This window comes from Stenella coeruleoalba (assembly GCF_951394435.1).
Source record: "Stenella coeruleoalba genome assembly, chromosome: 7".
In the NCBI taxonomy this organism is placed as follows: Eukaryota; Metazoa; Chordata; class Mammalia; order Artiodactyla; family Delphinidae; genus Stenella; species Stenella coeruleoalba.
In genome coordinates, this window is record NC_137153.1 from 102,446,690 (window position 1) to 102,464,622 (window position 17,933).

The window sequence follows — 17,933 nt, forward strand, 5'->3', positions numbered from 1 at the left end:
CTGATTTATAGCCAGCTGATCACAAGCACAGGCTTGCAATTGGCATCTGAAGTGAAGAGCAGCCTTGTAGGACTGGGTCCTGAATCTGTGTAATCTGATGCTATCTCTGAGAAGATAGTGTCAGAATTGAGTTGAATTGTAGGACACCCAGCTGGTGTTGGAGAATTGTTTGGCAGTGGGGAAACCACCCGTAAAAAAAGTATCCTTGGGGCTTCCCTGGTGGCGCAGTGGTTGGGAGTCCGCCTGCCTATGCAGGGGATGCAGGTTTGTGCCCCGGTCCGGGAGGATCCCACATGCCGCGGAGCGGCTGGGCCCGTGAGCCATGGCCGCTGAGCCTGCACATCCGGAGCCTGTGCTCCACAACAGGAGAGGCCACAATGGTGAGAGGCCCGCGTACCGCAAAAAAAAAAAAAAAGTATCCTTTATCATTAGAAAACAGAGAGAAAGAAGCCTGAAACTTCGAGACATTTCAAAGAATATAAATGCAGATTGGAATCAAATTGAAACAAATTACTGACCACCTGATTCTTTATAGGTGAAGAACATCCTTCCCTGTGAAGTGAAGTGGATAGAGTTCACTAGCACACTCTGAAAACTCCGAAAATGAGAACAGCAAAGGTTAGAAAGAAAGGTTAGCTATGGAGCAATGGGCGAAGGACAAATCAAAGGATTTGGGGAATTATACCTATGCCAAGTTTAGAAAGAACAGTAGATTAAGAAGTAACGGTAATGACTATGTATCGAGGGCTTACTGTGTTCAGGCACTGTGCTAAGTTGGTGTTTAAATGCACACTGTCACGAGGTAGGTGCTACTGTCATCCCTATATTAGAGGAAACTAACTTACCCTCTTAACCACTATGCTGTTGCCTCAGTGAATTCGTAACAATCCTGTGAGGGAGGCTACTTTTTTTTTTTTTTTTTTTGCGGTACGCGGGCCTCTCACTGCTGTGCCCTCTCCCGTTGCGGAGCACAGGCTCCGGATGCGCAGGTTCAGCAGCCATGGCTCACGAGCCCAGCCGCTCCGCAGCATGTGGGATCATCCCGGACCGGGGCACGAACCCATGTCCCCTGCATCGGCAGGCGGACTCTCAACCACAGCGCCACCAGGGAAGCCCGAGAGAGGCTACTTTTATTACCTGATTTTAGAGCTGAGGCCCAGAGATATTAAGTAATTTGCCCAAGGGCCCACAACCAGAAAGTGCAGTTTTACTAGTTAGAGAATAACTTCCTTGCATACTTGGAAAGCCGCCATAAAAAAGAAAGAGAAAATATCTCTTCTGCCCACAGTTTCCTCCTCATGTTTTTTTTTTTTGTTTGTTTTTAGTGACCTATTCAGGATCTCTAACTGAACTCTCATTCTCAGAAATGCAGGAGTTGTGGTTAGGGACAGGCCCTGGAGTGCTCAGCTGGGAACAAATCTTAACTTCATTAATCATGTTGGGAACTATATACAGCATTTTCTTCACACAGAAGGTTTTTTGTTGTCTTATTAGTCAGCAATAAAGTCTGTTTTTCTGATAGTTCAATTCCTGTATTTCACAACTAATCTAGAAAAGTAGAACTGTAGAAGATATATAACTTCCCCTTCATCTGGAACTCAGATTTTATTCACACAGTGGGTGAAAGAAACCTCTCTCAAATCCCAAAGATGAGCCATTTGGTATTAAATTTAGTGTTAGCCCAGAAAGTTCTTTGATTAGTAGGTGGTGGTGTGTGTAAATTCTAAGTGAGACTGGGCAATCTTTGTGCCCTTTTGGAATATCAGAATAAACAAATGTCTTATTTTAGTTCCTGGTTGAATCTTGACTTTCTTTCTTTTCTTTTTTTTTTTTTTATCTCCCTCTTCTTAAACATACAGTCGTTAGAGCCTGTATACTATATCTGTGTTGTACATCTCTGTAATTCAGAACTTTGGTTCTCAAATTTTAGAGCGCATAAGAATTGCCTATATATCTGGATATATACCTAGAGTCTGAGACCCCATTCCCTGAGAGGAGATTCAGTAGTCTGGAGTGGGGTCCGTAATTTTCATTTTTAGCCAAACATCTCAAATAATTCTGATTCAGGCGGTCCTTGGACCATACTTTGAGAAACCCTTGAGTTAGGAGGGAAGCAATTATCATTTATTATTTACTATGTATGTTATTAATGTGCCAGTCGTTTTCATATATATTTTTACATTTGATGTTCAAAAAAATTGTGAGATTTTATTAACCCAGGTTTCTGTGTATGTATTATCCCCACAAAGTTTTAGTAACTTGTTCTGAACTCCAAAGATGGCATGGCATTATGATACTCAGCAGTGACTCCAAGAACCAGGAGGGCTGTTGCTCTTAGTATTTCTGCTTTAGGTATTTCTCAGAAGAGATGATTGTATAAGATTGGTGAATTGGAATATATTAGAAAGTGATAGGAACAGTCTGTTAAGTTAAAGCCACTGAAATGTTGGAATGTCTAAAGCATATCATCTAATATTCAGAATGTTCCTAGAAAAGACAAGTATGCATTTGTTCTTCTTTGAAACGATATTATACACACCTAAACTTTTCTAATTGAAATAGGCCCTAAAGATGAGTTATTCTATTTCTTCACTAAGGAAATTGTGACCATAAAGATTAAATTGCTTAGTGTAATGGAAACACCCGGGCTAGAACCCGGGTCTTATTTTCTTTCGAGTTGTAATAATTATAAAGGTTAAGGTAGGCTACAACCCATACGTTGCCTGAGAATTACTCAGAAGACTATTGAATCAACGGTTGAGAGTGATGACTCTTTGTGACATTCACCATTTGAAAGTTCACACAGAGGCATAATAATTAAATGTGTTCTGGTATTTTAAAGGAGTAGAATAAATGGTGACTTTTTTTAACGGTGACATTTTTATGAGTTATTCTTTAAAAGTTCTGTTTCTGACACTGAAAATATATAGTAGAATGGCATTTGGGGCTTTTGTGAATTTTAATGGAATGCTGAAATGTGGCCTGAAGCTCCGGCTATGTGGAAGTCCATTCTCACTTAGAGCTACAGAGGCAGAGCAGCCAAGAATACTGCAGGTCATAGTTTTAACACAAATTGTAGGCCATGGCATGGTGTAAAGTGTTGCAAGACACAACTACTCTGGAGGTAGATAACAACTAGATTTAGCTCCTCCTGGACAACTTAATGGGGTTTATAGACTTGACAGTGCCCTTGGATAACTTGATCTTTGTTTACCCCAAATGTAGGGAATATTCACTTGTGCCTCCCAATAGAAATAGGTCTACATTTCTTTCTAAGTTCCCTAAAAACTATAACTGTTTCCTTATCTCAATTTTTCAGAATTGCCCCCATAAAGTAAAATAGCTACCTTTGTGTTAAGAGACAGGGACGCAAGTAGTTGGGTAGAAGTACAATGATACAAGTAATAGGTCACCGGACTTGAGGTCAGAATCTGGATTCTAATTGCAGACTGCCTCGAGACTGACTGACACGTGACCTTGGCTAGTCAGTTAACCTCATGTACCTCAGTTTTCCAGCTGTAAAATAAGTAGCCATTCTTGTTTAATCCAGGCCTGTCCTTCATGTGGAGTTAGGTCTAGAAACACACTACATTGTGGTAGCTCAGCAGAAAAACCTGAGAACATGCCAGAAGAGAAAATGAAGTTACTATTGGGCCCAGACTTAAAATCATTCAATCAACAAATATTTATTGAATACAAACGTAAAAGGTGTATTAGATTGCACATAGCCTAACGTAGGCCTTAGAATGCATTCCATAAACAAGATGTGAGTAGTTTTCTTCAGCCTTGTTTCTGAGCACTCATAGAACATAATAATAACAGTAACTCACAGAGTAATAATAATGCTTTTATGTATGTTATATGGTCTTTTTTTCTCTCTCAGTATTTCTTGCCATTCATTATCTTATTTGAATCATACAATAACCCTAAAGGAGAACAAGACAGATGTTATCTCATTCCCCTGAGTTTCGGATGAGAGGCTAAAACTCAGAGATCAATAGTGGCTCTCAAAGAAGTAGGGTGATTCTGCCCCCCAGGGGATATTTGGCAAAGTCTGGAGACATTTTGGATTGTCACACATGGGACAGTGCTACTGTCATTCAGTGAGTAAAGGCTAGGGATACTTACTGTTAAACATCCTACAGTGCACAGGACAGCTCATACAGCAAAGAGTTATTCAGCCCCAAATGTCAATAAGGCTAAAATTGAGAAACTGACATTGGTGTTTTATCCAAAAGAATACAAAGTGACAGAGTTGGATGAACCAGAATCCAGATCTTGGACTCAGTCTAGTATATTCTCCACTGCCCTTAGCATTAAAAACTGCAGTCACATAAATTCTGGACTTATTGCCAATGTTTCGTGGAGGTGTGAGTGAAAAGTGGGGTTTGTCATATATCACTGTTAAAGGTTTCCATGTATAGTACAGATTGTATAATCCAATAAAAATCTACTAAACACTTGCTGTGTATCTTACAGTCTGCTGTCCATGTCCCACAGGGAGCTTAGTCTACCTTCGTCATATTTTTTAACTTATTGAGCAACTACCAAATTTGAGTAATTTACCCAAATGGTATTGAAATCTGGATATGGCCCCTTTAGCAGCCTCTATGCATTGTACCTACTGCCAACCTAAAGACCCTTGGGACTTTTATAGGAAATGTCACCAAGATACTCAGAGAGAAATTAGCAGAGCCAGGATTTGGATCTTATCTGACTCCAAACTCATGCTCTTAACAATATTCAGTAAGCTTAACTCTCTCCTACAAAAGGTGATGTGTGACTTTAGAAGCTTTTACAACCCAGGACAGTCCTTGTAGAATATCCTTCAGTTTTGCCCCTCAAACCATTAAATAACCCAGAAATTAGAAGGTTCTTCTAATCCTTCTAAAGTTTTAACAGATGTCTTTCTGGATTCTGGCAAATTAAAGGATTATGGCCCATGGCTCTGTAGGGGATTTTTTTTTTTTTCCATCTGTGAATGCCTCACAGAAAACTTGAGCAGGAAATATTATTAGGGAAGAACAAATAAAAGCCAGTTATTCTACACATCAAAGTATTCTGTTAAAATATAAATCTGGCCACATCACTCCCCTGCTTATTACGCCTAAATATCTTCCACTTGCCCTTGGAATAAAATTTAGTCTCCTTTAAATGACCTATAAGGCCTTCTTCAGTATACCCCTTCTGCCTCTTTCTTCAACTTCATTGGCCTCTCTTCTCACTCAGTGTGTTCTATTCATACTGACCTTGAATGGCTTTGATTCTTTTCTTGCCTCAAGGGTGCTATTCTCTGCTCTTCTACCCAACTCCAGTAATTTATCAGTCTGTTTAAATGTTGCCTCCTTAGAGAGGGCTTCTCTCTTCTCTCTCCACCTAACCGCCTCCATCTAAATTAGTTCTTTTACTGTTATTCTCCTATCACAGTACCATGTTTACTTCCTTCATGTTACTTATCAAATTTATAATTATATATACGTATACATATTTATTTTTTTCCATATTTAATGAGGATTCCTCCTCTAGAGTAGGTTCCGCAAAGGCAAGAATCTTGTCTTTTGCAGCTGGCTCCTTGTAAGTAGGTATGAAACCTACATGGGTTTTGTAAGAATTAAATACATTTTGAGTGAGCGAATATTTGTCCAGTGTTCTTCCAGGTGCAGTAAGGAGGTATAAATTAGTTACTTGCCCTCTAAGAACTTGCTGTGTATATGTGGTATTTTTTATCTCGTACTTTAAGAACTGTAAGTCAAATTTTCCATAAGAGAAGATTGCTAGAAAAATTCAGAAAAGAGAGAGAGATTTCTTCTGTCAAGAATTCAAGGAAAACCTCATAGGAGAGGTGGCATTTTAACTCAGCCTTAAAGAATGAACTAGATTGTAAACTCAAAAGAGCAGGGGCCGTATTTTACCTTTATCCTACTTCTGACACATTTTAAGTGCACTGTAAATGTTGAATAAATAATGATAGGATTTGCTCATATTCAGAAAATCGGGGGGGGGGGGGGCGGGACTACAGAGAATGACACGGCCAAAAAGGCATACAAGTGTCAAAGTACTAAATTTATTCAGGAAAATTGAGTAAATCAATTTCGGTGGAATATTTGAATGTGAAGAGGATGAGATTGGGATAAGGCTGGAAAGTAAATCTGTAACAGAGACATAAATGCCACGCAGTGAACATAAAATAAGTGTATCAATATGAGAAGTTGGAGGTGAGGATACTTATGTGCCTCTTTGCAGAGAGATTAGTTTCTAGGAGTACAACCTAAAATGCAAATTACAGCTTGAGAAATACATGCAAATGGTATCTGGACACTAGTGTAGGTGGGAGTACTGGTTCTATTATCAACACCATCACCAAAAAATAGCAAAATGCAGGCTCCTATGAACCATCTCCTGTACTTGGCTTGGCTGGAAAGAGAGTGTTTGTTTCCTTATATTTCTGGAAGGGAAACATCCCCAGGGATGTGTTTGTGTTTTTTACGGTTTTTTCCCCTGTAACTGATTTCTAATCTCATAGCGTTGTGGTCAGAAAAGATGCTTGATATGATTTCAATTTTCTTAAATTTACTGAGGCTTGATTTGTGACCCAAGATGTGATCTATCCTGGAGAATGTTCCATGCGCACTTGAGAAGGAAGTGTAATCTGCTGTTTTTGGATGGAATGTCCTATAAATATTAATTAAATCTATCTGGTCTATAGTGTCATTTAAAGCTTGTGTTTCCTTATTAATTTTCTGTTTGGATGATCTGTCCATTGGTGTAAGTGAGGTGTTAAAGTCCCCCACTATTATTGTGTTATTGTTGATTTCCTCTTTTATAGCTGTTAACAGTTGCCTTATGTATTGAGGTGCTCCTATGCTGGGTGCATTTATAATTGTTATATCTTCTTCTTGGATTGATCCCTTGATCATTATGTAGTGTCCCTCCTTGTCTCTTGTAACATTCTTTATTTTAAACTCTATTTTATCTGATATGAGTATTGCTGCTCCAGCTTTCTTTTGATTTCCCCTGGGTCCCAATGCGCACACTACTTTGTGTGTGCCCTCCAAGAGTGGAGTCTCTGTTTCCCCTAGTCCTGTCGAAGCCCTGCGGTCAAATCCCGCTAGCCTTCAAAGTCTGATTCTCTAGGAATTCCTCCTCCCGTTGCCGGACCCCCAGATTGGGAAGCCTAACCTGGGGCTCAGAACCTTCACTCCAGTGGGTGGACTTCTGTGGTATAAGTGTTCTCCAGTTTGTGAGTCACCCACCCAGCAGTTATGAGATTTGATTTTATTGTGATTGCGCCCCTCCTACCGTCTCATTGTGGCTTCTCCTTTGTCTTTGGATGTGAGGTATCTTTTTTGGTGAGTTCCAGTGTCTTCCAGTCGATGATTGTTCAGCAGTTAGTTGTGATTCCAGTGCTCTCACAAGAGGGAGTGACGTCTTTCTACTCCGCCATCTTGAACCAATCCTCCTGTTTCTTATATTGTAGTAGCTTGGTCCATTCATGTTTGCCTGGAAGGCATAGATGATTTAGAGATTGGAAAGTGGGTATTTAAAAAATTGAGTTTGTCCTTAGCATGCTTTCTCTTAAAAATGATAGCCCTCCATTATTATACATATAATTCTCCATGTAATCAGTTCCTCCAAGACAAACAGGCTTCTCATCTCCTTTGCTCAGCCTGAGCAGCTTAATAAGGTGGAGTGGACATAGGGAAAGATAAAATTTACGGTAGAAGGGGGTGACCTTGAACCAGTATCCGGAAGCAAAGCCTTTCTTCGTCTTATTCTGATTAGAATCGAATCACAGGTTTGCTTTCTGTCTTTTCTGTGGATAGTTAGAAAGAGATTCTCAGGGCAGCTCCTGAGTTATCGTCTTTTTTTTACTAAAATAGGTATTCTTAGCCAAGAACTTCTATGTAAAAGAGCTACTCTCACTAATTTATAGCTGCTCTTTTATTCTTCTAAAAACTTGTCAGTCCATGGAGCATTTCTTATTTGCCTAGATCATTGGCCGTTCATAAATGAAGGCCCTTTAAGTTTTAAGTGTAAGTGTTTGAAGTCGTTTTCCCCTTTGTGTCTCTGGAAGTTGGTTACTTTTGATGCATCCCATTAGTCTGATGTATGAGTAATACAGCCACATAGACTCTGCTTATTATTTGAATATGTAGACTGTGCATAGGTTGGTTTCTTTCCACAAAAAGTGCTTTCAAGGAATCCTGCAACTGGTTTATTATCTTTGCTATTGTTACTGCTCTTGCCTGATAAACAGTCATTTGTTCTTATGTTCCCTTAAGGTCATTATTACTGAGACCTTTTCAAGGGCAAGCATGGTAGCCAAGCTTAGATGACAAGATGGCTTTGGCCTAAAATGGCTTCTCTTATATCAAAAAGCTATATCTGGCTCTTTTCTCTGGGGACTCCCTACACTATCTGCTTACAGTAGAGCTCACTTTGGTATATGGTGAAGAAAGAGAAAATAATATTGAAATCTGCAAGTAATCACTAAATTAATTCTCTGCCAGGTCTATCAACATCTTTCTCATCTCAACCCAACCACTGACACAAAGAAAAGCAAGTGAGAATTTGTTGTTGTTGTAGATGATCCCTTGGAATTATTTTTATTATCAACAAAGGCACAAAGTTAGAAGAGAAAATGGTAGCCTGAGTTTTATTGAAGGAGTTTTAAAAGGATAAAATCTAAGTTTTCTTTCTTTCTTTTTTACTTTTTTTGATGGTAGTGGTAGTGATGGTGGTGGGGTTTTGGCAGTTATTCTCCAGAGTTCTGTCTTTATAAACCTGCAATTGTAGCAAGTGCCCTATCAACTCCTATCACCTGCCACATTTAGTCTGGGGAGAACTCTGTGTGTGTGATTTTTAAGGTCTTTTCCATTTCCTCTTTTCTTATTGGCCTGACTTATCTTCTCACTACCTCTACTGCCTCATTTTACTGAACTGTTTTTAGTACACTGATACGGCAGAACTTTGGGAGTCAAAAGTTTTTGCCAGTTCTGGCTAGAACCTGTGTAAACCTATGATTTACTCAGCCTGATACTTTTTGGAAATGAAACTGGTGTAAGTATCCTTATGATTACTGCACCTCAAGAGGGACACAAGCCAAGGAAAGGCAGCTAAAATATCCAAAGCATGGTGTGGTTATATTCGAACAATTATGACCACTTTTCTGCCAGTCAATTTGGAGTAAGAATATGAGGCCAGGGCCTAGAGGATGAGTGGAACAACATCATAGCCATCAACGGGAAGGGTCTTCCCCATATATATTCATCAAATTGTATTTCCCTTCCCTGGGAACTACTACATTTTTTTCTAAACAACTCCAGTGTATTGGCCTGGAATGCCAAGTTATGGAGAGGCACCTAAGCCCTATTTGTTATTGCATTATATCAAAGTCTCCCCTTTATTCCTGCATCTCCTTTACCACCTCCCTCCCCCAAAGAACAACATAAGTGCAGAATTCATAAAGCCATAGGAGAATTTCAAAGTTCACCTATAGAGGCACTTGAAACAAAGCCAGAGCCATATCTCAGAATATCTGCTGGCCCCATACAGGTCATAAAAAGGCAGGATTAGTCCAGTGAAACTTGATCACATGAACATAGCCCATAAGCATGAGTCCCTGTTTATGGTAGTATATTATCTTTGACCTTGAATTTCCCCTATCTGTGCTTGCCAAAAGCTTGTGTCATCAATCATAAATAATGACTACAGAAAGCAGAAGAGTGACTAGATAGATTTCCCTTTGTTTAATGTTTTTACAAATCAAAAAAGGAACATGACCCTAATCATTTTTTTTAAATATTTATTTGGTTCGGCCAGGTCCTAGTTGCGTCAGGCAGGCTCCTTAGTTGCAGCACATGGGCTCCTTAGTTGTGGCTCGCCTGCTCCTTAGCTGTGGCATGCGAACTCTTAGTTGTGGCATGCATGTGGGATCCAGTTCCCTGACCAGGGATCGAACCCGAGCCCCGTGCATCGGGAGCACAGAGTCTTATCCACTGTGTCACCAGGGAAGTCCCGACCCTAATCATTTTAAAAATAAAAACTTTCTGGGCTTCCCTGGTGGCGCAGTGGTTGGGAGTCCGCCTGCTGATGCAGGGGACACGGGTTCGTGCCCCGGTCTGGAAGGATCCCACATGCCGCAGAGCGGCTGGGCCCGTGAGCCATGGCCGCTGAGCCTATTGCTCCGCAACGGGAGAGGCCACAACAGTGAGAGGCCCGCATACCACAAAAAAAAAAAAGAATAAAAACTTTCTTCCTTATCATTGAAGTCAGGAAAGACTGGAGGCATTCTCCAGAAGAATTATCTGAGACTCCAGATTACATCTGTCTGAGCTGGAGGAGAGGGCCCATGTGGCAGATGTATGACCACTTCTGTGTAGTCTTTCTGTGGGGTCTAATCTCCATAGTCCCTATGGATTATTGTTTCTTATTCATCATTGTGCAATACCAGGAAAATAAAAGAGAATTTGAAGTTTAGACTAAACCTGTTAGAAGTAAGGTCAGTGCTAAGACTCAGAATGGGTATCAGAATTTAGCCTTCTTGCTAATTCCCTAACTTCTGTCTATAAATTGATATTCATTTTTCTAGAGATGCTAGATTTTGCAAAGAATCTGGCCCTCTAGTTAAGCTTTACAATGCGTGTGTTGGGGGGGAGTGTTGGCAGGAACAGAGGAAACTTCTTTTTCATGATCCTCAGAAGTAGACTGAGAAGGAATTAGACCCTTGAATACAAGGAAGTTTTGAAACCTATTTTTATAAATACTGCACCATACTTACTAAATGGAGGAAAGGGGAAGGCAGAAAGAAGTGCAAGCTATATGGCATTCAATGTAGAATGTGCCATTTCATTTTCCATATCTAATAGTATTCAGGGCAATACAAAGAAGTTGGCATATAGCCAACTTCAAGTACCCAGCTGAAGTTAAATGTTCCCTAAAAACTGAATAGTGTAAAGCCTTCCTGAGAAATAAAACTTCTCACCTATTTCGTATGAACAAATTTCCATAGAAACTCATACTTGATTTTTTTCTATAGCCAATTCCTAGACCATTTCTCTTCTGTTTCCTTAAAAATCAAAGAAGTTTTCTATGCTAGAAGAAGGAGCTATTATGAACTATCCACATGTGTCGATAGTCACTTTGTGGTCTCGGGAGACAGGATAGGCAGAAAGGGGCTTGCAAGTGGTCTTGGCTGGCATACTCTGCAGGAGAGAAGCTAACAGAAAACTGACATTTGCGTAGGATTCTGTTATAAGAAATCCATTGTTGGGAATTCTCTGGCAGTCCAATGGTTAGGACTCCTTGCTTCCACTGTAGGGGACCCAGGTTCAATCTCTGGTCAAGGAATAAGATCCCGCAAGCCGCATGGCGCGGCCAAAAAAAAAAAAAATTAAGATAAAGGCTTTTTGTTTTTTGTTTTGTTTTGTTTTTGCCGCAGGGCATGCAGGATCTTAGTTTCCTGACCAGGGATCGAACCAGTGCCCCCTGCAGTGGAAGCACGGAATCTTAATCAGTGGACCGCCAAGGAAGTCCCCTGATAAAGGGTTTTTTTTTAAGAAAAAAAAAAGAAGAAAGAAATCCATTGTCCATCGGCAAAGAAAGGAAATAGATTCTATTCCTGCTCTATTTCCTAGTATATTTCAATGTGAAATGTATCCTACAAGATGACATTTCAAAATAGGTGCATACTTTGAAAGGCATTCTTGAGATTCGGGCATATGAATTACTGGGTCACTGATATGTCTGAAGAGATTTGATTATGGATCTTCACTGAGCAGGTGTCTCTGATTGGTAATGAGGTGCCTGAACAATTAGGAACCTTGGGTCTTCAAAAAAACCTGTTGATGGGAAGACTATAAAAGTTTATCAGGGAAATCAAGGGTACAAATCTTTAGTTTCTGGTGCTGTGTTCTTGCCTTTTTAATTGGCCTTTTGCGTTTCATCTTATGCCCCAAAATGAAAATTATGACTGTTCAGTTTCCCCTTCTAGCTTTTAGCCTTGAAGCTCCATGAGGAAAGAGTCTATGTCTGGTTCATCTCTGTATGTCCCTCAGTCTCTTACACCAAAAGGCACTCCACCAATATTCACTGAATAAAAGGTCAGGATTCATGTTGATAACATGAAATGAAATTATCCTTTATGGTTTTCTTATGATATAATCATTTTCTAGACCCTTATTAGAAGAGAACAAAATTTGTGACTTCTACTCTTTATGAGGATGTGCTATCAATTTTCTTGGCAGGCAAAAGTATTTTCATTCTTATTTCACTTTATTTGCTTGGTTCAACATCATAATTTATGATCACTCAGATACCAGTGATCTCTCCATCCTACTATGTTTCTTTATCTGAAAACTGCTGTCCTCTTACCATTTGTTCCATCATTGAAACTGTGTGTGTGCTCTCGCTTGTTGATTATTTGTGTGTGTGTGTGTGTTTTTTTTGCTGTTCGCTATAAAACCTTTGTGGACAAAGATCTTATTGTGTCTCTCTTTGTACCTCCAATCTAGTCCCTTTATGGCAATGGTATTAATAATACCAGCTTGTCCAGCTCCCCAATTATGAAGTAATAAAGTATCTGGCATGAAAGTTATTTAAATTCAGAGTTGAATTTTGATTATCGGTAACTGATGCTTTGCCTTTTCCTTTGCTGGAAATAAGAACCTATTTTTTTAAATTAATTAATTTATTTATACGTTGGCTGCGTTGGGTCTTTGTTGCTGCGCCCGGGCTTTCTTTTTAGTTGCAGGGAGTGCGGGCTTCTCATTGCGGTGGCTTCTCTCATTGCTAAGCGCCGGCTGTAGGCACGCGGGCTTCACAACTAGGCACGCCACAACTTCAGTAGTTGTGGCACTCGGGCTCAGTAGTTGTGGCTCGTGGGCTCTAGAGTGCAGGCTCAGTAACTGTGGCGCACGGGCTTAGTTGCTCTGCAGCATGTGGGATCTTCCCGGACCAGGGCTCGAACCCATGTCCCCTGCATTGGCAGGCAGATTCTTTAACCACTGCACCACCAGGGAAGTCCCAATAAGAACCTATTTTTTAAGCTTGCTGCCATAGTATCATAGGATAGGAGTTGAAGAGGGGAAAATAGATGGCTGAATATTTGTGCTTTTGATTAGACATCCAAGACTCCCTGAATCTGTATAAATTTCCTATCTGAAGTATGCTTCTTTTCAACCTCTTAGTGATACTACCATATTACCCTGTTTCTTTCCATCACAGCACTAATCGCTTCATGAAAGTGTTCTGTTTATTGTTTCTCCATCCTGTACCTTGTTTGTCTTATTCACTGTTGAATTACTAGCACTTAGCTCAGAGTTTGGTGCGTGTAAGAGCTTGATAATTAATAATAAGAGGCACACTTAGGCTCATGAACATGAATATCTACTTGGAATTTCTAAAGCACTCTTTCCTCCACAAACTGGAGTTGAGGGACACTTAAGAGAATCCACCAACACCTCCCTCTCCACCTTCCCCAACTTCCCACTCCCCACCCCAGCTATAGGAGTTTTTGCTCCTTGGATTATGTCTCAGATGGACTTTTGCAGTAAAATAGTGAAGTGATAGTAAAGACACAAGAATGAATGTGCAGGTTGTCTAGACTTAATTTAATAGCGAATATCCAATTTATACCTTGTTTTCAGTGTTCTCAGCTCTAATGCCCTGCTGGGATTGATACTGTATCTAAATTCAGGGCACACTGCTTGCCTAGGGCAGCAATAGACCTTTTCTTCTAATTTAAATTAGCTGAAGGCTGGTTGTCCTATATGTGAAAATGTATTCTTAATATCCTGATTGAACACAGGCCATCCAATTAGGTGAATTATCTTGAAATACTTGCTTTTTATCTACTGACATTTATGATTAGAAAAGCAGTTAAATTTCATTAATGCCATGAATTTGTCCACTATTACAAATTGTTTCCTGCAACCCGAAGAAGCTACTTTTCTTCTCTTTATCTCATGTTTAAATTTGAACATACATTGAACATATCTAGTAAAGGAGTGATTCTGCAGAATGAGTTAGGTTTCTGATAATGTATAACTGATTCACTTTGCTGTACAGCAGAAACTAACACAACATTGTAAAGCAACTATACTCCAATAAAAATTAGTTTAAAAAAAAAGAGTTAGGTTTCTGAAACCCTACGTGCAAATCCCTTTTGCCACAGTCTCCAGAGGTGATCCCTATTAGTACAGTTACTTCTCTTTCCATCTGTATATTATAAAAAATAATTATGAGTAAAGAGGCCAGGAGAGTATGTATTCACTGGCTGAAATCCCACATAGACAATTTATCAAGAATCAAGATTTGGGGACTTCCCTGGTGGTCCAGTGGTTAGGACTCCGTGCTTGCACTGCAGGGGGCACAGGTTCGATCCCTGGTCGGGCAACTAAGATCCTGCATGCCGTGCGGCTTGGCCAAAAAAAAAAAAAAAAGGACAAGATAAAACATCATGAAGATTTTGTTTTCAAATCAAGATTTTGTATTTTTAATTATTATATGTAATTCTTTTTCTTAAAAGAATCTTCTGCTGACTCAACTTTTCCCGGAAAAATGGGCCATTTCCACCACGTGGGGATGAGCATGGGGATGAGCAGTGGGGACGACAACAGTACCATGGCACCTTCTCACCATCACCCGACCTCTTCAGCCTCCCACTCCCACAGTCACATGATGATGATGATGGTAAGTGCCACAGGAGAGGCAGCCCAGGCCCTTTCCCACCCACATGGGGAATAGAAATAATCGAACTTTAGGACTGGAAGATGATTATCTTTAAAGATCAGTTTACCAATGAGAAAAAACTAAGGTCGACCTAGAGAAGTCAAGTGATTTGACCAAGATTATATGGCAGGTTAGTTTCAGAGCCACACCAGAACCAAGATTTCTATGGTTCTTTCTTCAGTATTCCTTTCTGTCAAAAATGACCTTTTTCTGGATTAAGTTCTGGTCTTTTACACTTTGTGTAGAAAAGAGAAAAAGACAAAAGTTGACGGTGGGGACAGAGGAGAATACATGTGGAGAAGTGCCTGTGGTTAATACTGTACTATAATGAGGGAGAAAGCCTCCCACTTCAGTGAATGCCTCTTATTACCCAGAACTGCTACTTTTAAATGTTCTAAGCTTCTTGACCTGAAATTCTCACGTAGAAGCTTCAGTTGTTTCTAATTGACACGTTTTGGTTTCCTGGCAGCCTATGACCTTCTACTTTGGCTTTAAAAATGTGGAACTATTGTTCTCTGGTTTGGTGATCAATACAGCTGGAGGTGAGTAAGCCATCAGGTTTTGTTTGAAGGTGACACTCACATGAGAGACAGTGACAGAGAATCTGGAAACCCAACACCTCTTCCTGCCATAATTACTGAGTCATTATGGTTATGATCGTAACCATCTTGCTTCCTATTTCCTACCTGGAAGGTAAGGATACACGGTGCTTATTTTGGTCCTACAGTAAACCTCCCTTAAATAGCATGTGTATGTTTTAGAATTTCTGAAACATAATTTAGATACCAGGTAGGAGTCTTTTGCAGACCATTTCCTTTCATCTTTTTCCAGAGTGTTTCCTTGTTTGATAAATTATTGCTCTTGGATATAAGACTATAGTCGAAGCTCAAATGACATAAAAAGCATTATATATATACATACCACAAAATAACCCTAGCTTAAAAACTATTAATCAAGTACAATCCTTCCAGTTTACAGATAAACTAAACTTCAAATAGTGAAATGATTAGTCCTAAATCCCATAAAGTTAGTATGTCAGAGCTAGGACAGGGACCTAGGGCTTCTATTCCTGCCTAATCCAGTTCTCTTTCTAGCTTACCAAACTGGTATACATCATTCCTGACTCCTTGGCCCATCTTAGGGGCAGTCCTAGTTTTGGGGTACCTAATCACCCAGTTTTTGTGTGTCTATAATGTTGAGTTGGTATGCCTTAAATTTAAATTGCACAAGTTCAGTAGTCAGGTGGACCACTTTAGGTACAAGATAGATCTTTGGACCCGCAAAATCAATTTGTTTAGGGAAGAAGGGAAGCATTTAATTCAGGTAGTATGTTAAATCAGTTTTGACTACATTCATATTGGTACCAGTGCTTCACAGTGTGAAAGACTTAGATTGAAACGCCCATTCAAGAAATTGTCAGCACTTTAAAATAAGTTGTTTTATTCCTCTTTTGCATATTCTACATTGTGTGTTTCAGTGTGACAAGCTAATTTAATGACATCAAGCAGCCAGACCAAAAGGTTATTGTTGTTCATTTTTTTTGTATCTTAATCAGAAAATGAGTATGATCTGCAGTGGAGGCAGTAGTCCTCACTGACACCATCTTAGTTCTTCTCTTCCATCTGTATGATTGAAGAGGTAACAATATAACATACTCTGAAATTAAGAGTAGAGAGTAGCAGTTTTTCAAAATTCCCTGGCAGTCCAGTGGTTAGGACTCGGTGCTTTCACTGCCATGGGCCCAGTTTCAATCCCTAGTTGGGGAACTAAGACCCCACAAGCCACGTGGCATAACCCCCCCCCCCAAAAAAAAAAGTGTAGCAGTTTTTCTGTGTTGTCTTTCTAGCTTGGAGAGCACACCAGCTAATGATTTTGCATGTTTGACATTACCGCCATCTTTTCCCTCCCTACTTAGAAATGGCTGGAGCTTTTGTGGCAGTGTTTTTACTAGCCATGTTCTACGAAGGACTCAAGATAGCCCGAGAGGGCCTCCTGCGCAAGTCACAAGTCAGCATTCGGTACAATTCCATGCCTGTCCCAGGACCGAATGGAACCATCCTTATGGAGACCCACAAAACTGTTGGGTAAGAATATTGAACAGATCCAGATGGAAGTTCTGGAGAGCTGAATCAGCTAAATAGGAAAGCAGCTATTTTATTAGCAACAGCCCTCTTCTTGAGTTAATGATTCTATATGACCTTGATCAAAACTGTTTTTGGAGGCTTGGGGTTGTGGGTCATTAGCAGGCCAAAAGAGGAATGATAGGAACCCTTCTGCTAATATGAACATTTATTCCAAATTTTAAGTATTGGTCACTTTAGAAGAAGGAAAAGAATCCATATTTTAACATATTAGCCAAAATAATAATAAAGTTAAGAAATTTCAGGTCAGGGTATAGAAGAATGGCAGAATCCAATTCATTCCTTTCTATAAAAAGTTGTGCCTGCCCAGCTCTAGTCTCATTTTGTTACAATGTAAGACTGTATTAATGTCTGTATTCCACCTAAGCAAGTATATGGATGACTATTGGTTTTTCCCACAGATTGGCAAATGCTTAAGATTTAGTTATAATAGAAATGTAGGTCTTAAAGCTAAACTGGAATTCAAGGAATCCTATAGACCAATGTCCTGCTCTCAAGTAAGCACAATATTATTTATTCCAATTGTACCAGTGATTGGGCTTATTGAGGGCCAAGCATTGTGACTTAACTAAGGTGAGAGAACGAGTAAGTGACAAAGGGGATAAACAGCCAGGTCTCCTGATCCCTAATTAAAAACTTTCTACTGTACCACCCAACCCTCAACTCTATTTCCAATTTTTTTTTTTTGGCTGCGTTGGGTCTTCGTTGCTCCATGCTGGCTTTCTCTAGTTGCGGCGAGCAGGGGCTACTCTTTGTTGCGGTGCGCGGCCTTCTCATTGCAGTGGCTTCTCTTGTTGTGGAGCACGGGCTCTAGGCGCACGGCTTTCAGTAGCTACAGCACGTGGGCTCAGGAGTTGTGGCCTGCCTGCTCTAGGGTGCTCGGGCTCCAGTAGTTGTGGCGTGCAGGCTCAGTAGTTACGGCACATGGGCTTCGTTGCTCCACGGCATGTGGGATCTTCCTGGACCAGGGCTCGAACCCGTGTCCCCTACACTGGCAGGCGGATTCTTAACCACTGCGCCACCAGGGAAGTCCTCTATTTCCAATTTTTTAGAGTATGAACT

The 17,933-nt window shown here is 40.2% G+C and overlaps 1 protein-coding gene across 1 annotated transcript in view; it reads left to right on the forward strand.

Annotated features, from left to right (window-relative positions):
* The window catches only part of SLC31A1 (solute carrier family 31 member 1), a 29,284-nt gene that overhangs the window by 7,641 nt on the left and 3,710 nt on the right, over window positions 1-17,933 (forward strand). Inside the window, exons 2-4 of the mRNA XM_079927687.1 lie at window positions 14,528-14,691; window positions 15,200-15,272; window positions 16,646-16,814. Of these exons, the coding sequence (XP_079783813.1) occupies window positions 14,560-14,691; window positions 15,200-15,272; window positions 16,646-16,814 (374 nt within the window). The 5' untranslated portion in view covers window positions 14,528-14,559. The remainder of the gene's footprint in view (window positions 1-14,527; window positions 14,692-15,199; window positions 15,273-16,645; window positions 16,815-17,933) is intronic.